The 26,309-nt window shown below is 30.2% G+C and overlaps 2 protein-coding genes across 2 annotated transcripts; one reads left to right on the forward strand and one right to left on the reverse strand.

The window, feature by feature from the left end:
* Window positions 1-330: 330 nt before the first annotated feature.
* On the reverse strand, window positions 331-26,226 carry LOC119610931 (diacylglycerol O-acyltransferase 1). Its single transcript, XM_037966355.1, is given in 12 exon segments — window positions 331-661; window positions 733-838; window positions 907-1,073; window positions 1,140-1,453; window positions 1,518-1,667; window positions 1,742-1,850; window positions 9,720-9,772; window positions 9,867-9,958; window positions 10,038-10,080; window positions 10,083-10,165; window positions 10,224-10,541; window positions 25,949-26,226. Coding segments are annotated over 11 exon segments (1,650 nt in total). The 5' UTR covers window positions 10,520-10,541; window positions 25,949-26,226; the 3' UTR covers window positions 331-424.
* Window positions 2,795-6,786, forward strand: LOC119610930 (exportin-2). Its single transcript, XM_037966354.1, has 8 exons — window positions 2,795-3,166; window positions 3,255-3,406; window positions 3,611-4,318; window positions 4,384-4,867; window positions 4,927-5,125; window positions 5,188-5,448; window positions 5,515-5,815; window positions 5,885-6,786. The coding sequence occupies exons 1-8, from the start codon at window positions 3,082-3,084 to the stop codon at window positions 6,611-6,613; spliced, it is 2,919 nt and encodes a 972-aa protein (XP_037822282.1). The 5' UTR covers window positions 2,795-3,081; the 3' UTR covers window positions 6,614-6,786.
* Window positions 26,227-26,309: the final 83 nt, after the last annotated feature.

Raw genomic sequence — 26,309 nt, forward strand, 5'->3', positions numbered from 1 at the left:
CCTCCCCCCCCCCCCCCTTTCTCTGCGCCGTCCCGGGCCGGCCCTTCCGCCCTCCTCCCTCCCTTTCCTCCCTTCTTCCCCCCCCCCCCCTTCGTCTCCCCTCCCCCTTTTTTCCTCCTTTCTTTCCCTTTTTTCTCTGCTTTTTTCCCTCCCTTTTCCCCCCCTCTTTTGTCCCCCTTCTCCCTCCTTTGTCTCCCCCCTCCCCTTCCCCCCTCCTCCCCTTTTCGTCTCTTCTCCCTTTCCTCTTCTCCTTTTTCTTCCTTCCTCTTTCCTTTCCCCTAGTCTCCCTCCTCCCCCTTTACCCCCGAATCTCCTTGCCACCTTATGCCCTTGTTTCACTTTTTATAGAACGCTAAAAACACTATTTTTACATAATATTGTCTGCCATAAGTACCAAGAGGTAAATGTAAAGTTACACACACCTTTAAAGTTCTTTATAAACGGTACTATTTAAAGCATCTTTAAAGTGAGTTATAACGTAGTCATGATAATACATCATAATGCATAACGGCTGGCCCAGTATTATAGAAGCCCATACTATAATATTACCCATACGTGGACCCAATGAACGTTCAACTGATTTCGAGATGGCCGAAAGGGGTATTTGACCCATCATACCAAGGAAGGCCCAAATTTTGTATGTTTGCAAAGGAACAGAAACCTTAAAATAAATTGTAATAAAATTAACAGTTATTAGCAGGTCCCAAAACAATCGGGAAATACACTACTTACCAAATATTCGTGGAAAAATGCACTAATCAGAAAAACAATGGTGGAAGCCTGTCTTGAGGAATAGCCCATTTGTACGACAGGAATATATAAGTGTCTTACACACCATCTGCAAAATTATCACATTAATATCATAGAACACATTCAGAATATGTTAAATTTAATAAAAACATTTACCTGTGCACCGGCATATTCCAGGTTCTCCAAAATGTATCAATATTATTAGCATTCCACCAATCATTATAATAATTGCGATCAGCAAAGTGTAATATTTCACCCATGGCATTTAAGAAGGAATGGAAGGTTAAATAGAAAAAGCACAACCAAACTAAATGATTTGGTAACTAAAGAATCAAATAGAATTTGTTAATTATTTTAGAAAATATATATTTTCTTAATTTTAAACATACCGCTAATTTTAACAAACGTTCCGTTGCTAAACCAATATCCATATTTGAAAAAGGTATTAGAGAATTACGCACCGAAGGTATAATCCATTGTTGGAATAGAGCCATTACTACATTAACACCAAACACTACTTCCAATATACGTTTCAATAGGAAACGTTTACGGATACGTGTGGTACGAGGGAAGTTCAGTTCATAGCATAGAGTAGGTGCACAAAGGAAATAGAATAAATCCTTGTAGCATAAATTATCGGGATAGTGAACCAAAACGGGAACATCTTCATCTTTTTCATCTACTTCATCTAATTGACCGTTTTCTAAAGCGATAAAAGATAAAATATTAATTATTCATTGAATTAACAAATTGTTAGAAAAACTTACTTAATTGTGCCAATGTTATGCTAGGACGTCTTTTACGTGGATTATAGGGCTTAGTATGATAGTTTTGTCTACACCACATATTAACCTGTACATAACTCCATAATTTAAGGAATATTATTGAATAAAAGAAACACACAGTTGTGGCACCCACTGTAAATATTTGCATTAAGTACATATTGTTAAATTTAAATATATATATTTTCTTAATTAAAAGCTAGACTTACTTAAACTGAATAGATGTCCTTTTAAATGCATTATAACTACTGGCAAGACTACTACAACAATAATGTTAGTCACTTGTATAAACATGCCTAATCCTTCCGAAATGATTTCCTGTAAAAATAAAACTTATTAGTAATTTTAAATTTAATAATATCTTAATATATGATCTCCTATATTTAAATTTTTATTTAAAAATAATCTTTCGCATTTTGCCGTTTTAATCCCTTTACATCTGTGTTTAATTGGCATACTACCCAATTATTATAGTATGGCAACCTCTGGCACAAAAATCATCATACCCGCCACAAGCGGGAAAAATTCCCGCGAAAAATACTTCAAATTCATTGATTTTTATAGTGCAAAAATCGCTTGAAGTGTATATAATGCACGTGGAAAGGTTAATAAGTATTACCTATAATTGTGAAATTTTGTAAAAAAAAGAACAGAAATAATTCGAACAGAATAAAATTACTATCATAAATTATTTAATTAACGCAATGTCAAAATGGCAATCCTTATTGCGCGAACGGCGGCTAGCCGAGCAGCCGCAAAATTTTTACCAGCCCCACCGCCGCCGAAGGTGTCGACATCTTATGTTACAGTAGATTTTTTCTTTTGAGTCGATATTTTTTAGTTTCTTAATGCAAATTTTACTAGTTTCACGAAAACAGTTCATCAGAAGAAACTGAGGCCACATCTGCATTATTACTTGGTCATTTCTCTTTTGATATTTTGATAACAACATAATAAAATATAACTCTCATGAAAATGATTTGCATTACGAGAGAAATAAATAAATTAGTATTCACGAATACAAAAATTTCCTACTATGGCAAATAATTCCGATTTTTAAAATATTTGCTGCCAAAATTCCACTTTTTAATCTCTCGGATTCCGTTTTTATTTAAATTGTTGGAAATTTTAAAAAACATAAAAATTTAGCCGGCTTTCAGTCGTTTTTAAGCAGTCGCTGAAATTTTTGCTTTTGACGCCGCTAATATTTGTCGGCGTTGGCCTCTGCCCCAGTGTTGCTATTTGTTTTGTTGTATTAAACCAACGGAATTTTTTTGATTATCTTTTGTTTGCAATTTCTCTCCCGCTCGCATGTGTATTCTGTGCTGAAGAAAAACTAAAGAAACGCTGTGCAAAAATAATTTAAACTAAAAGGAAAAGAAATATTTGCAATAAACTAAGCATTTTTTATCGAGAAAATATAATAATTTGTAAAAAAATTAAACGATTTGTAAATAATTTGAAGTTAAAGCAATCCAAAAAAAAGTAATTTACATTCCTCCTTTTAATAAAGTGCGAAGTTGAAATTAATCAGCCGAAGAATTTCATAATGGAGGTAAATAATGAAAATTTGCAATTGTTAGCCGGCTATTTGCAACAAACTTTGAGTCCCGATCCCAATATTCGTAGACCGGGTAAGTTTTTGTGTTGATTTTTAAAGGAAAAAATATTTTTGTGGAACCTTTTACATATGTATATTTAAAATTTTATTTTTTTTTACAGCGGAGAAATTGCTAGAATCTACAGAGACGCAACGTAATTATGCGGTGTTGTTATTGAATCTAATCGACAAGGCGGATGTGGACATGACAATACGTGTGGCTGGTTCCATTGCTTTTAAAAACTACATTAAACGTAATTGGGCTATAAATGAGGTTAGTATTGTGTTGAAAGGATGGCATGAGAAGGAAGGATTAGAGATTGAAATGAAATTTTGCACAAGCCATTTACTATTTTGTAACCATTTACCCAAGATTATCGTATTATTGAAATTTTTATAAAAAATTTAAATTATGTATACATATCTATTCGGACTGGAATTTACATATACCTCTCTCCCTCCTTTAACGCCTTTTTAGGACTCTGAAATACCCGATAAAATACACATTGACGATCGTAACACTATCAAAACCCTAATTGTCACCCTTATGTTGCGCTCACCGCCCGCTTTGCAAAAACAACTCAGTGATGCCGTTAGTATTATTGGTAAATATGATTTTCCTAAGAAATGGCCACAACTTATCGATGAAATGGTTGATAAATTTGCCACTGGCGATTTTAATGTTATTAATGGCGTTTTACAAACGGCCCATTCATTATTCAAACGTTACCGTTATGAATTTAAATCACAAAATCTTTGGGAAGAAATTAAATTGGTATTGGATCGTATGGCTAAACCTTTAACCGATTTACTTTTGGCCACTATGCAATTGACTAAGGTTCACGAGAATAATACGGAAGCATTGAAAGTTATTTACGGATCTTTGGTGTTGGTGTGCAAAGTTTTCTATTCGTTAAATTCACAAGATTTGCCGGAATTTTTTGAAGATAATATGGCTACTTGGATGAAAGCATTCCATGAGCTATTGACAGTAGATGTAGCTTGTTTGCATACCGGAGATGATGAAGATGCTGGGGTTTTGGAACATTTGCGTTCACAAGTTTGTGAGAATATTGGCATGTATGCTCAGAAATATGATGAAGAATTTGCTCCTTTCATGGAAACATTTGTTACTGCCGTATGGGAATTGCTGGTTAGAACTGGCATGCAAACTAAATATGATGCGGTAAGTTTGGTGCTTTGTTATTTTAGTTAAGATAAAAAACAAATTTTATATTTTTTAACCTTTAGTTGGTTTCCAATGCTTTGCAATTCTTGTCTGTCGTTGCCGAACGTACACAATATCGCAAAATTTTTGAAAATCCTGAAATTTTAGCAAATATTTGCGAAAAAGTGGTTATACCCAATTTGGATTTCCGTCAATCGGATGAAGAACTTTTCGAAGACAGTCCCGAAGAGTATATACGTCGTGATATCGAGGGTTCTGATATTGATACTAGACGTCGCGCGGCTTGTGATTTGGTTAAGACTTTATCACAAAATTTCGAATCTAAAATCTTTGGCATATTTGGTCAATATTTAGAGATTTTATTGGGCAAATATAAGGAGAACCCAGTAGCCAATTGGCGTGCCAAAGATACTGCTATTTATTTGGTTACATCATTTGCTTCACGCGGTGGCACCCAAAAACATGGCATTACACAAGCTTCAGAATTGGTTCCCTTGCCAGAATTTTGTGCTCAACAGATAGTTCCCGAATTAGAGAGGCCTAATAGTAAGTTTTAACATAATTTCAAGTTGTTTGTTCATTAGACTAAAGTTTGTTTTTTACAGTTAATGAACTTCCTGTTTTGAAATCGGCGGCTCTTAAATTTGTCATGGTTTTTCGCAGTTTGTTGGGCCAGCAAACTCTTTTGGCTGCCATGCCTCATTTAATACGTCATTTACCCGCTGAAAGTGTGGTCGTACACAGCTATGCTGCCTGTGCTTTGGAGCGAATTTTCACCATGAAAGATCCAGCAAATGCTTTACTGTAAGTTAACAACATTTTTGATTTCAATTAGTATTTTAATACCTATTTCTTTTATTTTTTAGCATTGGTCCCCAACATTTGGCGCCAGTGGCTAATGATCTTTTGGGTGCTTTATTCGCCACTTTAGCTTTGCCCGGCTCAAATGAAAATGAATATGTTATGAAGGCAATAATGAGAAGTTTTGCCTCATTACAAGAACATTCTCTGCCCTTTATGGGTGTGGCTTTACCACGTCTTACCGAGATTTTAACTATGGTAGCTAAAAACCCCTCAAGACCTCATTTCAATCATTATTTATTCGAAACCATTTCCTTGGCCATCAAGTAAGTTCTAAACTAAATATTTTAATCACAAATCTTGTAAGTTTTTCTTTTTCCTAATTTTTATAGAATTGTTTGTAAAACTGAAACCGCTGCTGTTAGTTCTTTCGAAGAGGTTTTGTTCCCTGTTTTCCAGGGCATTTTACAACAAGATATTTTGGAATTTATGCCTTATGTGTTTCAAATGTTGTCTTTACTTTTGGAAATACGTGAGGGTTCAGGACCCATACCCGAACCTTACTGGGCTCTATTTCCCTGTTTGTTAGCTCCTCCCCTATGGGATAGATCGGGTAATGTTACCCCTCTTATACGTTTACTCTGTGCATTTATTAAACAAGGTTCAGCTCAAATTGTAGCCATGGAGAAATTGGTAAGTTTTAGTTTTATCTTTTAATATTAAACATTTTTCTAAATTTATCTTTCTTTTTGTTCTCTCTAGAATGCCATTTTGGGTATATTCCAAAAAATGATTGCTTCTAAAGCCAATGATCATGAGGGCTTTTTCCTTTTACAAAATCTTTTAACCTATTATCCACCCAATGATTTACAGGCCAGCATGCGTCAAATCTTTGCTTTGTTATTCCAACGTTTGTCATTGTCCAAAACTACCAAATATGTTAAAGGTATTATTGTTTTCTTCTGTTACTATACCGCCAAGTTGGGAGCACCTGCTCTGGTAGAACTAATTGATCAAATACAAGCCAATATGTTTGGCATGGTAGTCGATCGTGTTTTCATACAAGATATGGCTAAAGTTTCTCTCGAATTAGAGCGCAAAATTGTGGCTGTTGGCATTTCGAAAATATTATGTGAATGTCCTGCCATGTTGGCACCACCCTACAATCAAAATTGGTCTAGATTATTGCAGGCCTTAGTTGAGCTCTTCGAATTGCCTCCCGATAAGACAGCTTTAGAAGGTGATAATTTCGTTGAACCCGATGATGCTTCCGGTTATCAGGCAGCCTTTTCCCAACTAAGCTATGCTCAACCTAAAACACAAGATTTCCTGCCAGAAGTCACAGATGGCCGTAAATTTTTAGCTGATTCTTTGGCTAAATTGGCTCAGGTACGTCCTGGTGAAGTACCCCAAATGGTGTCTGCTATTGGTGATCATCATAAGCAGGCTTTGCAAAAATATTGCGCTCAATATGGTGTACGTATTATTTAAATTGTTCTGTGTAAGTTTTTCTTATACTATCACATTTTTTACTGTTTTTTTTATATTATTACATTTTTTCAAAATTTTGTTATTTTTTTCTATTCAATTGTTTTTTTGGCATTAAATAAATTATAAACTTGTAAAAGTATTGCAAAAATAAATATCAAATATCTTCAAACATATTTCAGATTTGCTGAATTTTAAAATATTCAAGATTCATATAAGAGATTTCAAGATTCAAAATTATCATAAATTGTTGTGGGGTGTGTTTAAAGGTAAGTTTTTTTTAATTGTTTATTTAATTTTTTAATTTAGCTGGCAAAGTAATTAGTTTTTATTCTCAATATACTATAAAAAATAACCAGTTTCCGTAGCCATTAGGCTGAACATTTTCCTGTTCGAAAATTTGAATTTATATTAGCAGGGTTTGCAAAGCATTAGGGTCGAGGTCAAAGCCAAAAGCAATCAGACTACTATTAGTATTGGAGTTTCGTTAAGTTTTTTTCGTTGAAATTTATATCATGTGGTTAGGATTGTTTGCCGAATATTTTGCCATCAAACTCACATTTTCATGAAAATGAGAAAAAATGGACGGTTGAATATAGTCGCTTGATTTTAAATGTTTACCTTAAAAATGTTTGTTCTTGATGGTTTTCTAATACAAAACTTGTGATTTGGTTCTTATCATAATTTGGGAATCAAGTTGCGTTGTTAAGTGAAATTATCAATGAATAAAAATTAAAAAAGTTTTTTGAACTTTAAAGCATAAATTATGAATACATTGGTTCCGTTTTCAAAATGCAGGCACAAATTTTTGTTTATTTCAAGCGTGAACTGATAAATTATTAAAAATTTACTACTATATACAAAATGTAAAGCCGTTTTATGTGAAATTACTGGGAGAAAAGGTTTGAATACTTTGAAATTTCAATATCAGTATCAATCAGACTTAATTTGGCTCCGAAATGACATCTATGGACTAGTCTATAGAAGAATTGACAAGTCTATGTATTAGTATTGACTAGTCTATAATCTAATCTAGGGACAAGTCTATTGACTAGTATATAGAAAAGTCTATTGACTAGACTAATCTAGGGACAAGTCTATTGACTAGTATATAGAAATGTCTATTGACTATTCTATGGATTAGTCTATTGACTAGTCTGTATACTAATCTTTTGACTAATCTAGGGACAAATCTATTAACTGATCTATAGATAATTCTATTTACTAGTATATCAACTAGTCTATCAACTAGTCTATCAACTAGTCTATCAACTAGTCTATTGACCAGTTTTTTGACTAGTCTATCAACTTGTCTATTGACTAGTTTATTGACTAGTCTATCAACTAGTCTGTTGACTACTCTACCAACTAGTCTGTTGACTACTCTATTAACTAGTCTATAGCCAAGACTTTCAACTAGTCTATGGACTAGTCTATTGACTAGTCTATCAATTATTCAATGGACTACTCTATTCACTCGTCTATGGACTAGTCTATCAAATAGTAGTATTGAGTGGTCTGTGAACAAGTCTATTGACTATTCTATCAACTAGTCAATTGACTTGTATATTGCCTAGTCTATGGACAAGTCTATTGACTACTCTATCAACTAGTCTGTTGACTAGTCTATCAACCAGTCTATCAACTAGTCTATCAACTAGTATATTAACTAGTCTATCAACTAGTCTATTGAATGGTCTATTGGCTAGTCTATCAACTAGCCTATGGACTACTCTATTACCTAGTCTATAGACTAGTCTATTGGCCAGACTATTGACCAGACTATGGAATATATTGACAAGTTCCTTGTCTAATTTATTGGCTACTAGTCTATGGACTAGTCTATTGGAGAGTCTATGGATTAGTCTATAGACTACTCTATTGATTATTCTATAGACTAGGAAAGTGATTAGACTACGTAATCTTCTATTGACTAGTTTATTGTCAAATCTATTGACTTGTATATGGACTAGTCTATTGAATAGTCTATTGTCTAGTCTATGGATTAGTATTGATTATTCTAAAGACAAATCTACGGACAAGAATATTGACTAAGCAATATTCTATTAACTAGTATATAGACTAGTGTGTGGACTATTCTATTGGCTAGTCAATGGAATCGTCTATTGACTAATCTATTGTCTAGTCTATTGGCTAGTTTACGGACTAGTATATTATCTAGTCCATGGACATATCTATTGACTAGTCTGTTGTCTAGTCGAAGCCTATTGATTAGTATAATGTTTAATCTATTGACTTGTCTATAAACTAGTCTATTGACTACCATATGAAGTTTATTATCTTATATATTCTATTTTGTAGTCTATTGACTATTCTATGGATTAGACTATTGACTAGTCTATAGATTACTCTATTAACTAATCTAGGGATAAGTCTATTGATTAGTCTATTAACTACACTATTGACTAATCTAGGGATAAGTCTGTTGACTAGGCTATGGACAAGTCTATAGTCTATCAACTAGTCTGTTGACTAGCATATGAATTAGTATATTTACTAGTCTATAAACTAGTCTGTAGACTATTCCATTGTCAAGTCTATTGAATAATCTATTGCCTAGTCTTTTGACAAGTCTATGGACTAGTCTATTGTCTACTCCATGGAGAAATCTATTGACTGCTCTGTTGTATATTTACTGGGCTGAGAATCGTCTATTGACTAGTCTAATGTCTAATCTATTGACATCTCCATGAACTAGTCTATTGACTATCCAGTGAACTTCTTGATATTTTTATTCTTCTATTGACTAATTCTATTAGTCTATTGATAAGCCTTCGAGTAATAAACAAATTTTATAATATAAAAATGTACTTTATATGTTGTGGGAGTACTGCGGTACTCTTAGTAATCAAAAAGTACTAAATTTTCCATGCCTGATTCTAAGTACTTTTATTAATATTATTTTATAATTTTTAATGGAAATTAGTTTTTGCCGGTTCACACAGGTAAACTTTTTTTTGGGAAACTTTTGATTTTGTGTGTAAAAAAAAGAGAGCGAAATATAAACCATCTCTTTCTCCCACACACAAAATCAAAAGTATCCCAAAAAAAGTGAAACGCCACTTTAGAAATATTAATTTTTACTTACCATTGCCAATCCTTTTTCGACCATCAAGCAAATTGATAAATGTATAATGGAATCTGCAAATAAGTATTTGTTTGTGTTGGACTTGTAAATGTTATCAAGTAATTATTTTTGTTAAAATATCGAAGACTCAATACTATTTTAACTTACATGAAATTAAAAATAACGATGCATGACCTTCGCCTTCATTACGGCCACTTAAAAAGAAATACCATTCAATTGGATTGATTCTAATGCCATATCTAAACAAATATAAAAATATAGTATACAATTAGACATATTTTTTCAAAATCAACAAATAATTGCCTAAGTACAACCTACTTTAATAAATTTTCTAAGCACAGTCTAAAACCTCCTATGGTTATAACAGGAAACCCCAATTAACTAAACCGGTAAAATTGCTAAAACCAGAACTCCATGAGAATAAAGAATCTCTGGGGCGATGGCAGCTAAAAAGAAAAAAAATCATGAATTTACTAAAAAAATATATAATTTAATACAACTTACGGTTTATCGGGTTGTTCCTTACGTTGTTTTTCTTCTTTGGTTGTTATTTCTTCAGCACGGGTTACACTCTGTGTCCTCCGATATCTAGACTTTTTCTCTGTATTATTACCATTATTGTCTTCTTTGTCCAAAACTTTACGAAATTGTTTAAGATCTATAGGTGTACCATGTTGATCGAATAGATTTTGTGTTGATTTACGATTACGCAATTCGCTCATATTGTGTTCACTGGCCGAGGCGGAACGCCGTAGTTTTTTAATCATCCCCACGCGTCCATTCGGTTCTTTTGTAGTCATTTTTCTGTCTGTGTATTAATAACTGAAAGTTAATATAAGTTTTAATTATTATAAAGTAATTTTTGTTTAAAAATATTAATTAATAATAAAACAAATTAAAATCGTTTAAAAGCTAAACTTTGAAATCGATTAAAGTTGAACTTTTCTAAAAGAAATCTTTAAAAACAGAGTATATTGATCTTCATTTCAATTAGTAAATTGAACTTTTTGCATATGATAATAAATACATTGTATGTATTCAAATATATGCATGTCCAATTTCTTTTTTCTAATCACTTTCAATAAGATTAGAATTAAAGAAATTCTTTTTCTGGCGCCATATTAAAATTTCTAACAACAAAAATGTTCTTATCAACAAGTTTGCAAGGTTAAATTGCAATAAAATCGAAAATATTATTTCGTCCAAAAGTTTTGTCATAAAAGTTATAATTTAAAACTATTAAAAAGTGAATTTTGAATTGTACTTTTTTATGATAAGAGTATTTTCTAAAACTTTGACACTCGAAAGCAAATTAAACATTTTTATAATCCTCTCATTTCATTCACCCTTGCAATATTGCAAGACCCATTAAGTTTGAGGTGTTTTGCTTGTCTCTTTTTATATTAATTTCACAAATTGTAACCATATACATATGTAACTGTTTATAACAAAACCATTATGTCAATTATTTAATCACATTTGTTGTCATTTTGTAATAAAAATAAAGTTTTTCAAATCAAATGCACTCATGCGATCAGTTTATATGTCGTTGTTTAAACCATTGTAAATTAAATTCGTGTCTTATCATTAGGAAAATTATTATTAATAACTAATGCGAAGTATCAATATCGTTTTAGAAATAATTAACACTCAATTTTGTATACAATTTATATTTTAAAGGTTTCTGAATATTACATTACTATATGTACAATGATATACCACACTGTGGTATATCAAATATATAATAAAATAAAAAACGAGTAAAACGAAATAATGACATGACCTATTAGCAATAGTTACACTTAGAAAAATAATAGATAAATTTTACAAAAAAACCATTCTATAGTCAAGACTATAGACCATTCTATAATCAAGATTATACACTATTATATAGTCTAGATAATTCTATAGTCAAGACTATAGCCTAATCTATAGTTAAGACTAAAGCCTAATCTATGGTCAAGACTATAGACTAATCTATAGTTAAGATTATATACTAATGAGTCAAGACTATGGACTAATCTATAGTCAAGACTATAGACTAATCTATAGTTAACTATAGACAACTCTATATTCAAGACTGTAGAACAATCTAAAGTCAAGACTATAGACTAATCTATAGTCAAGATTATAGATTAATCTATGGTCAAGACTATAGACTAATCTATATTCAAGACTGTAGAACAATCTAAAGCCAAGACTATAGACTAATCTATAGTCAAGACTATAGAATAATCTATAGTCAAGACTAAAGACTAATCTATAGTCAAGACTGTAGACTAATCTATAGTCAAGACTATAGACTAATCTATAGTCAAGACTATAGACTAATTTATAGTCTAGACTATAGACTAATCTAAATATAGTCCAGACTATAGACTAATCTATAGTCAAGATTATAGACTAATCTATAGTCAAGACTATAGACTAATCTATATTCAAGACTATAGACTAATCTATAATCAAGACTATAGACTAATCTATAGTCAAGACTATAGACTAATCTATAGTTAAGACTATAGACTAATCTATAGTCAAGACTATAGACTAATCTATAGTCAAGACTATAAACTAATCTATAGTCAAGACTATATACTAATCTACAGTTAAGATTATAGACTATTCTATAGTGAAGAATATAGACTAATCTATAGTTAAGATTATAGACTAATATATAGTCAAGACTATAGACTAATCTATAATCAAGACTATAGACTAACCTTTAGTCAATACTACAGAATAATCTGTAGTCAAGACTATAGACTAATCTATAGTCAAGGCTATAGACTAATCTATAGTCAAGGCTATAGACTAATCTATAGTCAAGACTATTGAGTAATCTATATTCAAGACTATAGACTAATCTATAGTCAAGACTATAGACTAATCTATAGTCAAGACTATAGACTAATCTATAATCAAGACTATAGACTAATCTATAGTCAAGATTATAGACTAATCTATAGTCAAGACTATAGACTAATCTATATTCAAGACTATAGACTAATCTATAATAAAGACTATAGACTAATCTATAGTCAAGATTATAGACTAATCTATAGTCAAGACTATAGACTAATCTATATTCAAGACTATAGACTAATCTATAATCAAGACTATAGACTAATCTATAGTCAAGACTATAGACTATTCTACAGTCAAGACTATAGACTAATCTATAATCAAGACTATAGACTAATCTATAGTCAAGACTATAGACTAATCTATAATCAAGACTATAGACTAATCTATAGTCGAGGCTATAGACTAATTTATAGTCAAGACTATAGACTAACCTAAATATAGTAAAGACTATAGACTAATTTATAGTCTAGACTATAGACTAATCTATAGTCAAGATTATAGACTAATCTATAGTCAAGACTATAGACTAATCTATATTCAAGACTATAGACTAATCTATAGTCAAGACTATAGACTAATCTATAGTCAAGACTATAGACTAATCTATAATCAAGACTATAGACTAATCTATAGTCAAGATTATAGACTAATCTATAGTCAAGACTATAGACTAATCTATATTCAAGACTATAGACTAATCTATAATAAAGACTATAGACTAATCTATAGTCAAGATTATAGACTAATCTATAGTCAAGACTATAGACTAATCTATATTCAAGACTGTAGAACAATCTAAAGTCAAGACTATAGACTAATCTATAGTCAAGACTATAGACTAATCTATAATAAAGTCTATAGACTAATCTATAGTCAAGATTATAGACTAATCTATAGTCAAGACTATAGACTAATCTATATTCAAGACTATAGACTAATCTATAATCAAGACTATAGACTAATCTATAGTCAAGACTATAGACTAATCTATAGTCAAGACTATATACTAATCTATAGTCGAGACTATAGACTAATTTATAGTCAAGACTATAGACTAACCTAAATATAGTAAAGACTATAGACTAATTTATAGTCTAGACTATAGACTAATCTATAGTCAAGATTATAGACTAATCTATAGTCAAGACTATAGACTAATCTATATTCAAGACTATAGACTAATCTATAGTCAAGACTATAGACTAATCTATAATCAAGACTATAGACTAATCTATAGTCAAGCCTATAGACTAATCTATAGTCAAGCCTATAGACTAATCTATAGTCGAGCCTATAGACTAATCTATAGTCAAGACTATAGACTAATCTATAGTCAAGATTATAGACTAATCTATAGTAAAGATTATAAACTAATCTATAGTAAAGATTATAGACTATTCTATAGTCAAGAATTTAGATTAATCTATAGTCAAGACTATAGAATAATCTATAGTCAAGACTGTAGACTAATCCATAGTCAAGACTATAGACTAATCTATAGTCAAGGCTATAGACTAACCCAACTATAGTCAAGACTATGGACTAATCTATAGTCAAGACTATAGACTAATCTACAGTCAAGATTAATCAATTCAATAATGAATTCTTTCCACAATTGCACCTAGCTCCCGCACTATTCACCAATAGTCTTGACTGTAGATTAGTCTACAGTCTTGACAATAGATTATTCTATAGTCTTGAATATATAGCTATACAATTCTTCAAAAATTTGACGTTTTGGTCGAAAACGTGAAATCACTTAAAAAGTCGTAAAAATGCCCTTCCAAAATCTGTTTTACATACGCCCTTGTTTATATTGTTTTGCGTTAGTAAATGACCCATATTAAAGTTTTAAAGATTTTCCCTTTTATAAAAATTTCATTAAAAACAATTCCTTATATGGACCATAAAAAACTAATTAAAGATTTATGAAGTTTTTTTTTTTGTTTATTGCCTGTATTTTATGCAAAAGAAAAATGTTAAACATTCTTTAAAAAAATAACAATGTGCGGTCTCTGTTATTTTTCGGTGAAGACGTTGTTTGCATAATAATTATAATGCAAGCAAGTTCGTGTATTTTTGGGGGAATATACCCAAGTACATTAGGGTGGCACTTGTTTTTAAAATATAGTATGTTGTCAATGCTTTTGTAATACAACAAAATATTGGTCATATGTTGTGATAGTGGGTATGTAAAGTTCGGTATAGCCGAAACTTTCTTTTAGTTGGAAACTTTTTGCCAAATGTTTTCTTTGAACTACCTTAATATACACATTTTTGCTATATCTTTCTTGTGTGTAGGTACAGCAAACTTTTTTGCTATATAACGCACAAATTTAAGTTGTTTGCTTGTCCTTGAATAAAAAGCAACAAGTTCATTGAAATCATTTAATTCAAAATTCAATTGTAGACAAATATTATTTGCACCATAAAAAAGTAAATAACGCAATGAATTTACACTTTTTTAGTCGTGTCATTAAAACATTCAAATGCTGGTCCAAAAATTATATGTGTCATACTCGCGACCTTCCTTCCGTTTACTTTTTGCATTTCCAGATATTATATTCGTCTAACAATTTATCCGGTTTTTTAAAACATTTCAGGAAGTAAATATCATGTTTAATGTTCTCTCTCTCAAAAATAAAACAAAAATCATTATATATTCCACAACTCAAATTTAAATTACAATATTCATTGATTTCAAAAACAAATATTCACGTGTTTGTTTTTTTTTTATAAAACCTGTATTTATTTTAAAATAAAAATAAATAATAAAACAAAATGATTAAAAAAATTCAGACAAACATTTCATTATTTTTATTTATTATCATCAACGACGACTTTTTTCACTTGCGACTAGACTTTAAGATTAATATTTGTATATTTGACTATATACATACTTTGAAAGCTATAAATGCTAGATTTACAAGAACTATATATGTACATATGTAGGTCAAAAATATTATGAAGCCTAATTTAAAAAAATAAAAAACTTCGGTAGGATTTTTTTAAGAATGACTCAAAAGTTTCCATACATCATGACAGAGCAAATAAGGTTTGTTTATCAGTTTAAAAGAATTATTAAATACAAATTTAATAAATTGTAAATATGCGCATGTAAATACTGGTATTAAATAATTATCAACTGTATTTGTTTAATAAATTGCAGTAGTCTATTATAGTTATCGTTAATAACCGGTCATGTAAAATTGCAAATCATTGAGGTTCAATTTTTTAAGAAGTTCATGCATTTCATTAAACCAAGGTTAACATAGTTAAGAATCTGACTATAATTAACACTTCTGAAAATCCGTGTATAGGTCCAGAATACTCAACTAGTCCTTATAGAAATGTACCGTCGGACAGTTTAAGCAGTCATAAATAGTGTCCAAATGCTGGCTTCTTTTGAAGTTAAAGGTTTTTTGTAGCGGAATTTTTTCTATATTGACTATAAGTTTTATGCCTCCGCGGGTCTGGACGAAAGATTTGTTTTGAATCTTTAACAAGTTTTTAGGTAATAGTTGTGAAAATTCCACGGTAGGTTAGTAGTAGCTGTTCTGTACATTGAAATTGGAGGTCGTGAGTTCGATACCCTGAGACTAACTAACTAACTAACTAACTAACTAACTAACTAACTAACTAACTAACTAACTAACTAACTAACTAACTAACTAACTAACTAACTAACTAACTAACTACTAACTAACTAACTAACTAACTAACTAACTAACTAACTAACTAACTAACTAACTAACTAACTAACTAACTAACTAACTAACTAACTAACTAACTAACTAACTAACTAACTAACTAACTAACTACTAACTAACTAACTAACTAACTAACTAACTAACTAACTAACTAACTAACTAACTAACTAACTAACTAACTAACTAACTAACTACTAACTAACTAACTAACTAACTAACTAACTAACTAACTACTAACTAACTACTAACTAACTAACTACTAACTAACTAACTAACTAACTAACTACTAACTAACTAACTAACTAACTAACTAACTAACTAACTAACTAACTAACTAACTAACTAACTAACTAACTAACTAACTAACTAACTAACTAACTAACTAACTAACTAACTAACTAACTAACTAACTAACTAACTAACTAACTAACTAACTAACTAACTAACTAACTAACTAACTAACTAACTAACTAACTAACTACTAACTAACTAACTAACTAACTAACTAACTACTAACTAACTAACTAACTAACTAACTAACTAACTAACTAACTAACTAACTAACTAACTAACTAACTAACTAACTAACTAACTAACTAACTAACTAACTAACTAACTAACTAACTAACTAACTAACTAACTAACTAACTAACTAACTAACTAACTAACTAACTAACTAACTAACTACTAACTAACTAACTAACTAACTACTAACTAACTAACTAACTAACTAACTACTAACTAACTAACTAACTAACTAACTAACTAACTAACTAACTAACTAACTAACTAACTAACTAACTAACTAACTAACTAACTACTAACTAACTAACTAACTAACTAACTACTAACTAACTAACTAACTAACTAACTAACTAACTAACTAACTAACTAACTAACTAACTACTAACTAACTAACTAACTAACTAACTAACTAACTAACTAACTAACTACTAACTAACTAACTAACTAACTAACTAACTAACTAACTAACTAACTAACTAACTAACTAACTAACTAACTAACTAACTAACTACTAACTAACTAACTAACTAACTAACTAACTAACTAACTAACTAACTACTAACTAACTAACTAACTAACTAACTAACTAACTACTAACTAACTAACTAACTAACTAACTAACTAACTACTAACTAACTAACTAACTAACTAACTAACTAACTAACTACTACTAACTAACTAACTAACTAACTAACTAACTAACTAACTAACTAACTAACTAACTAACTAACTAACTAACTAACTAACTAACTAACTAACTAACTAACTAACTAACTAACTAACTAACTAACTAACTAACTAACTAACTAACTAACTAACTAACTAACTACTAACTAACTAACTACTAACTACTAACTAACTAACTAACTAACTAACTAACTAACTAACTAACTAACTAACTAACTAACTAACTAACTACTAACTAACTAACTAACTAACTAACTAACTAACTAACTAACTAACTAACTAACTAACTAACTAACTAACTAACTAACTAACTAACTACTAACTAACTAACTAACTAACTAACTAACTAACTAACTAACTAACTAACTAACTAACTAACTAACTAACTAACTAACTAACTAACTACTAACTAACTAACTAACTAACTAACTACTAACTAACTACTAACTAACTAACTAACTAACTACTAACTAACTAACTAACTACTAACTAACTAACTAACTAACTAACTAACTAACTACTAACTAACTAACTAACTAACTAACTAACTAACTAACTAACTAACTAACTAACTAACTAACTAACTAACTAACTAACTACTACTAACTAACTAACTAACTAACTAACTAACTAACTAACTAACTAACTAACTAACTAACTAACTAACTAACTAACTAACTAACTAACTAACTAACTACTAACTAACTAACTAACTAACTAACTAACTAACTAACTAACTAACACTAACTAACTAACTAACTAACTAACTAACTAACTAACTAAGACTAACTAACTAACTAACTAACTAACTAACTAACTAACTAACTAACTAACTAACTAACTACCTAACTAACTAACTAACTAACTAACTAACTAACTAACTAACTAACTAACTAACTAACTAACTAACTAACTAACTAACTAACTACTAACTAACTAACTAACTAACTAACTAACTAACTACTAACTAACTAACTAACTAACTAACTAACTAACTAACTAACTAACTAACTAACTAACTAACTAACTAACTAACTACTAACTAACTAACTACTAACTACGAACTAACTACTAACTAACTAACTAACTAACTAACTAACACTAACTAACTAACTAACTACTAGACTAACTAACGAACTAACTAACTAACTAACGAACTACTAACTAACTACTAACTAACAACTACTAACTAACTAACTAACTAACTAACTACTAACTAACTAACTAACTAACTAACTAACTAACGAACTAACTAAACTAACTAACTAACTAACTAACTAACTAACTAACTAACTACCTAACTAACTAACTAACTAACTAACTAACTAACCTAACTAACTAACTAACTAACTACTACTAACTAACTACTAACTAAACTACTAACTAACTAACTAACTAACTAACTAACTAACTAACTAACTAACTAACTAACTAACTAACTAAACTACTAACTACTACCTAACGAACTAACTACTACTAACTAACTACCTAACTAACTAACTACTAACTAACTAACTAACTAACTAACTAACTAACTACTAACTACTAACTAAAGAACTAACTAACTAACTAACTAACTAACTAACTAACTAACAACTAACTAACTAACTAACTAACTAGCTAACTAACCAACTAATTGGCCTCATCAAAGCTGCGATTTCACTCCTTTAACTTTGATAATCCATATCATTTAGGTTCTTTGAAATTTAGATTAATGGGATTTGATCTATGTCCCCGTTCTTACGGAAATCATATAGGCCCATCTTCCAAAATTAAATTAAAATTTTTGACAAATGTTTTGATGTTGGGTATATAAGATTCGGAATAAACGTATATAAGGACTGTGTCAGAAAAACCTTATCCACACATTTTTTAGCCAAGATCTTTTATTTTTATATAACTTTCAATCGGATAATTCGCAATAGTTCTAAATTATGTGGTCACTACTTTTCGGTTCTTAGGCATACAACTAAAATTAATCATATCAAAAACATTAAAACACGTTATGTTATAAATACATACAGCTATCTTATCTAAATTTAACAAAAATTTTGTGGAAAAATTGCATTATAAAATAAAGAAGTATTCACATGTTTAGAATTAAAGTTTGAAAATCAATTTTAAATTTCAAAACACTTATAGATTATAACAATTAATCTAACTAAATTACTGCAATTTACCACACACATAGTGTATATTTCAACTATTTATTATAGTTTATCACAGCCATTAAAAACACAAACTCACTAAATTTAATAATTGTTTTATAAAAAAAAACACTCTGTTAACTGTTTTCAATTTCATTTTTGATATTTTATCATGATTTATGTATTAAATGATTAGTAATTTTTAAAATAGAATATTAAAAACAAACAAGAAAAAAATGTGATAAGCTCATATTTTCGGTTTAATGGTTTTTTGTTCAGGCAGTGATAAGATTTAAAAAAAAAAAAATCTAATAATTTTGTTGACATATAACAATTGGGTATTTCTCTTTGTCTAACTATTTCTCTCTTTCTACCTCTGTCGCTGTTATATTTTTGCGTTCTCTGTCGTCGATCATTATCGCTCAGACATTTTAACATTAAGTCAGTGATAAGTAGAAAATTATATTAATTTTATTGAAAACGTTTATACATATACATTCATATTTCTACTTTTATTAGGGGAAGTTCTTTTTTTGGAGAATTTTAATAATTTCTTTTCAAAATTCCCAAATTAAAGTAATAAACATTTAAAATTTTACTTAAATTAGCTATCATATTGCTCATTTACTACAATACTGGCATAACTCAAAATTGGTTTTGTTTTTAAGCAGCGAATTAAAAAATATTGGCGATTATAAGTATTTCGGTGATAGGGTGAGTTCCCTTTTCAATTTTTGAGGTTAAATAAATTTTCAACTATTGTGAATGAATTGTTAACGGCAAGTTCACGATAGCAATTTTTCTTTCGAGGGAAATGGAAATTTCAACGGAGCAAACATTTCACTTCTATTGGCGATAGGGGTGAACATTTCGATATATGATTGGTTATCGTTGTAGTTAATAGCGCGAGAACAGTCTAGTAGAGTCAAAGGGAATCCGTTTTGACAAGGACCACTCCACTCGTCAGTATTAGATCCAGCCTGTAGGTGAAATCTCAGGTCATTAAGTTTTGACCCAGATATCTCATCAAAGTTGGATATAAAGAAATTGGAAAGTGTTTCTCTTAGGGCTAGAGCAGGGCAGTTGCAGAGAACGTGGTAGACTGTATACACCTTTTCCCTGCTTTGCAACTGCGACAGTATTCATTGAAGGGGAGCACAATCCGTCTTGCATGTAAGTAGTATCCAGTGTTCAGTTATTACAGCTATCATCTTCGATATATCCCATTTATTTCGGGTTATAAGTTGTCTTGGATACTGGATACTGTTTCGATAAAACAGATTTGCTTCTGAAACAGCGTTTCAGATATCCAGAGCATTCCCAAAGTACTAGCCAAACAAGGCTAATGTCAGAGAGCCAACCGAGCCTTGACAGATCACTCTTGCATTGCCAGACTAATAGGGAAGTGGTAGTGTAAGAGTTTAGTGAAAGAAGTTGATAATGCATTATAGACAAATATGAGGTTATATAGTACCCTACAGGCTGACATAATCGCAAATATTTCAGTCTGAAAAACACTACAGTGATTGGGTGAGAGATACTTATACTAGCTTCTTCACAAAAGACACTAGAACCAACACCGCAGTTGATTTTAGAACCGTAAGATCCTGTAAAAATTATGTCAAAGTCCGTATGTGGGGGTAATATAGTCGGATGGTTGGATCCAGATTGAGGGCAGTAGGCTTAAAATCATAGCATGTCCGTATGTTCTTGATATTCACCTTCCGGATGGATTAAGCCTCGCTGCGTTGCAAGTCGATATGGCCTTTATATGAAGATCTATAGGTAGGATATGTAATACAGTGTTCAGAGCTTTTGAAGAACTAGTTCTTAGAGCACCTTCTATTCCAATGCATGCTGTTCTCTGAACTTTGTATAATTGGACTACATCAATTATTAAATTTCGTGAGAAGGTTTTATAAATGTTCAACTCTTATAGATAACGTAGTCTATTTAGCAATGGCCATCTGTCTGTGTCGATTGTTTACAAATAGAATTGTCAACTTCCCTTCTCTCTAATTCCAACCTTCTAAATTATGATAAAAGTCACCCTAATATAAATGTTTATGGGTGTAATTTTTTTATTTAAAACACGATATTACTCAATTGCATTCAATCTACACATTAATTTTAACCAATTTAATTATGTTTATAAAATATTTAGAGGTTCGTGTATAGTGGTGATTTTAAGCGTTAGAACGTCATAAACATAGGCACGTAGCCGGCTATTTTGAAGTTGATAAAAGTGTAAAATAATTTTTATATTTACAATCTGACAGTTATAACACAGTATTTACACTAAGAGAAATTTTAAGCTGATTAAAAAGATAAAGTAAATTTCATTAAAATTGTTCTTCTTCAGAATGTTTTTTTTTTTTTTTTTTTTTTTTTTTTGCAAAAATTTGGTTTCGAAAATAGATTTTATGTTTTTATAAGAATAATACTATATATTCTAAATGTTTTCTTTATTTTCATTTTATGGCTTAACAAGTTATTGCCCTAAGCTTACTCCTAGTTACTTTTATTATAACATGAAAATGCGCATTTTATACGATTTGGTTGATAGATTATAACACATATTTGATAAAAATACATTATAGAATTTAACAAACAAATATTATGCATATTTAAACAAAAATTAAGAATGTTATTGTATATTTATCTTTATTATATATTTGTTTATTTGTACATATTTTCGAATCAAAAAACAAGTACATTGAACTTTGAAAATTTCTTTTATGATTGAGGAATATGCATCCATTGAAACGTTTTTAAAACGATAAAATAAAATTTCACATAAAATCTCTTGTAAACATACATTATTTCCTTAAAAAGATTATTTTTTAACATTAATTCTTTAAAATATTAAATAAAAATATATATTTTCTCTTCCAACAAAAGAAATGTCAATATAGTAATTGCTTTTTTAAGACCTTATTTTGATTGATTTTTTGTCTAGCGTACAAAGTCTTCTTTTAGCTATCAAATCTCGCATAGAGACAAACTCTCAGACTTAGAAAAAATAATTTCATAATGTTTACATTTATTTTTATTTATTTGTTTTTTTTTTTTTTAAGTACAACTATTGTTGTCTACCAATGTTCAAACATTTTAATAGTGACTAACAAAATGTTGATTATTATTTTGACTGTTCAGTTCAGCGAATATTTGTTGATTCATTTTTAAAAGGTGGGAAAATATCAACAAAAAATTTGAATGTCAAACTATGAACCGGAATTTTAAAGTAAAAATATATGAACAGATATGCTGAATTGTAATTACGTAAAGAGGGTAAAAATTTGCTAATCGAGTAGATAGATTTTGAATGCTGTTTAAGTAATTAGTGTGATAATTATCCAAAATTCTTAGATATTGATTTTTGAAATGTATATTCAATTATCTTTCCATAGAGATTTTTTTTAAAGATCTAGAATGCAAAATTTTTGCATATTTCCGAATATTTGGTCAAAAAAGAACGAAATATTTAGTTTGAATCGTTAATAAGTTTTGAATCAAAATATACAAAAATCGTTGTTCCGATATTGCACATGGATGTAGGGTCTAAATGAAGGGAACTTATAAGGCTGAAATTAATCACAAGTATAAGAAAAGAAGTAAAACTGTACGACTATGCCGAATATTATATACCGATATTTCGATGAGCTTTACAAATGTAATAAACTTTTTTTGAAACTAATTTGAATCAAAACTAATGTGAAGATGTTAAAACAAAATCGATCGATATAGATTCGACACGAACAAGTTTTCTATGAACCAAAATTCTCGGTCCAAATTTCATAATGACTTCAACAAAAATACATTTTTATAAGACATTAATGACTCTCTGGATTTCTGTAAAATAATCTACATTAAAACTAGATTTTCGGAAAAGGGCCTTTTAAAGAACTTTATATTGTTTTAACTTCTTCAAGTCCATTCCATTCGTAAAATTAATCGAAATATCAGTCGTTGCTTGATATTCAAAATGTACAATATGGGTTCCCGATTTCCACAAACCGCCATACAAAAGTCCATCCAGAATACAGTTTGAAGATTCATAAATTTATTTAGAAGCTAGTTCTAAGTTATCCGAAATTACTTAGCAGGAGACCTAACCAGGGTGGCTGAATGTCAATGCAGCCTGTCTGTATATCTTTTTATAAGAACGATATGTATATCTGACCAGCGTTTTTGGACTGGACGATATCAGGCATCGACCGGGTTAAATGTCTATGTGCTATACTTGATAGGAAACTATAATAGAAGATGGAACCAACAAAACACATCGATGTTGGGCGCTATATAGGAGATTCATGAGCTCAAAATGGGATCGAATTGGTTTAATTACTAAATCTAACGTACGATCGTACATGTTGCTTGGATATAAGTCGATCAAAACTCTGAAAACATGGCCTGATATCTTTCCAAACATATATAAGATAAGATGCGACATGTATTCCGACATGCTGGACGGTTATGCTCAAACACCAAATGCCCCGCTACTATCTGTTGTTTCTCTAACCTCGAATGGGTCTGGGGATTAACATTGAAAACCCGGAAACCGAGATATACTACTATCTTCCTAATACTGGATATGTTGAACGGTTACACACAGAATCCAGACGTGAGCGAGCTCATAACGTAAACAGAAATTTGCGAAAACTGTGATCCCAGATAGGAAATCGTGTTGAAGCATAAAATTAGAGCAAACCTCTGCGAGAATTTCTTTTTACAGGGATTTCTCCAAATAAGGAGATATAGAAGATCGTGTTCAGGCGGAACATTAGAACATGTATTCGGACATGCTGGACGATTATACACAAACACCAAATGCACTGCTGTTACCTGTTGTTTCTCTAACCTCGAATGGGTCTGGGGATTTACATTGAAAACTCGGAAACCGAGATATACTATTATCTTTCTAATACTGGAGATGTTGGACGGTTTCACATAGAATACAGACGTGAGCGCGCTCACACCGGAAACAGAAATTGGCGGAAACTGTGATCCCAGAAAATTAGAACAAAACCTTGGGGGAATCTTTTTTTAAAAGGATGGCTCCAATTAAGAAGATATAGAAGATCGATTTTTATATATTAATATCCAGACCCATTTTGTCTCCCAGTTTTTAGCCATCTATGTAGTAGTAGTAAATTTTACATCATATGTCTAATACTGGAGATGTTGGACGGTTTCACACAGAATACAGATTTGAGCGCGGTCACACCGGAAACAGAAATTGGCGGAAACAAAACCTTGAGGGAATCTTTTTTAAAAGTATGGCTCCAATTAAGAAGATATAGAAGATCGATTTTTATATATTAATATCCAGACCCATTTTGTCTCCCAGTTTTTAGCCATCTATGTAGTAGTAGTAAGTTTTACATCATATGTCTACTAGGCCAATTGCGGATAGTCTGCAATGAAAGAGCTGAAAAAGGTAGACAGCAGAACGAGAAGCCTCCTAATTATGAATAAAAGATCTTAGTGGTGGTTTAAGGGCACAACTATACAAGATATATTGTAGAGATGTTATTCCATACTTTAAATCCCTAAGGTACACAGATTGGAAAATTCTAAGAAACTACTGCGGGAAAACTGAGTTTCTGAACATTGGACGATAATTCCACAAATATTTTTAATGGAAAGGATCGGCTTCTGTTTAGACTTTCAGATGATTTAACAGATTTCACAAATAAAGGTGTCTTAGCGCTGTTTTAACATTCCAAATCTGGCCAAAAACTGGCTCGAAAAACTGATGTGATAGATAAATTCTCAGGCCAGATTCTCATTGCTTTAGAAAAGTATAATTTGGTCCCACGTTAATGGGTTAAATTCTAAGATTTTAACTCAAATGTTTACAGTTGTATTTTTATATTTTTGTCACACTACTGGCACTTTTCGAAAGTTGAAAAAAAGTAATAACAAAAATATTTTACATGCTTAAGCAGGTAACCGAATCAACACTTGAATCGAATAATTTGGAACACTTCACTAAAGAAACATACTTTAAGGCAATATTTTCTTATTTGTTTTTTATTATTTTTTTTTTTATAAACACATGTTTGGCTATTACACTTTTTTATTTAAATTTCTTTCAAATATTATGATTATTTTAACACATAGTGTTTTTTAAAAACAAATTTATAGCTTTTTTGTTTATATACAATTTGGAAACTTTTTTAAAACAAACTACAAAAAAACATAGAGAAAAAATAAAAATAAATACAAGTAAAAAAGTAAACAAATTGTTTAATAAGAAAAAATGTAAGTAAAATGACAATAATATACAAACACTTTTGTTATAAACGAAATCGAATCCAATTTATTTGTTACTCAATTATATTTTTGTTTGAAATTGTTGCTGTCGTAAATGTTGCAGCACACTTCTGTTATCATGACACAAAGAAAGTGAAGCACGCGATAAATTTATATGTTTATTTTTTATTGATTTATTTTTTTTTAGTTTTATTTAAGAAAAAACTTGTTGCTTTCTTTAATAGAATTTTATTTTTTATTAAACACAATAACCACATGCATCACATACACTTTTGTATTCAAATGAAAAATCTCTCTACAATCCGGTAAAAGAAAGAAATTAATAAAAAATTTATTTATATATGGTTTATAAAACCATATAAAAACTGTCTCACTTT

Source organism: Lucilia sericata, unplaced genomic scaffold, assembly GCF_015586225.1.
Source record: "Lucilia sericata isolate MDLA Ls3-8-SP2 unplaced genomic scaffold, ASM1558622v1 Contig001310F_arrow, whole genome shotgun sequence".
NCBI classification, from domain to species: domain Eukaryota; kingdom Metazoa; phylum Arthropoda; class Insecta; order Diptera; family Calliphoridae; genus Lucilia; species Lucilia sericata.

Coding starts and splice junctions, on each gene's coding strand:
- LOC119610930 (XM_037966354.1), top strand. CDS start 3,082: ATGGAGGTAAATAATGAAAATTTGCAATTGTTAGCCGGCTATTTGCAA. Junction 4,868..4,926: donor CGAATTAGAGAGGCCTAATA/GTAAGTTTTAAC, acceptor TGTTTTTTACAG/TTAATGAACTTCCTGTTTTG. Junction 5,126..5,187: donor GATCCAGCAAATGCTTTACT/GTAAGTTAACAA, acceptor TTTATTTTTTAG/CATTGGTCCCCAACATTTGG.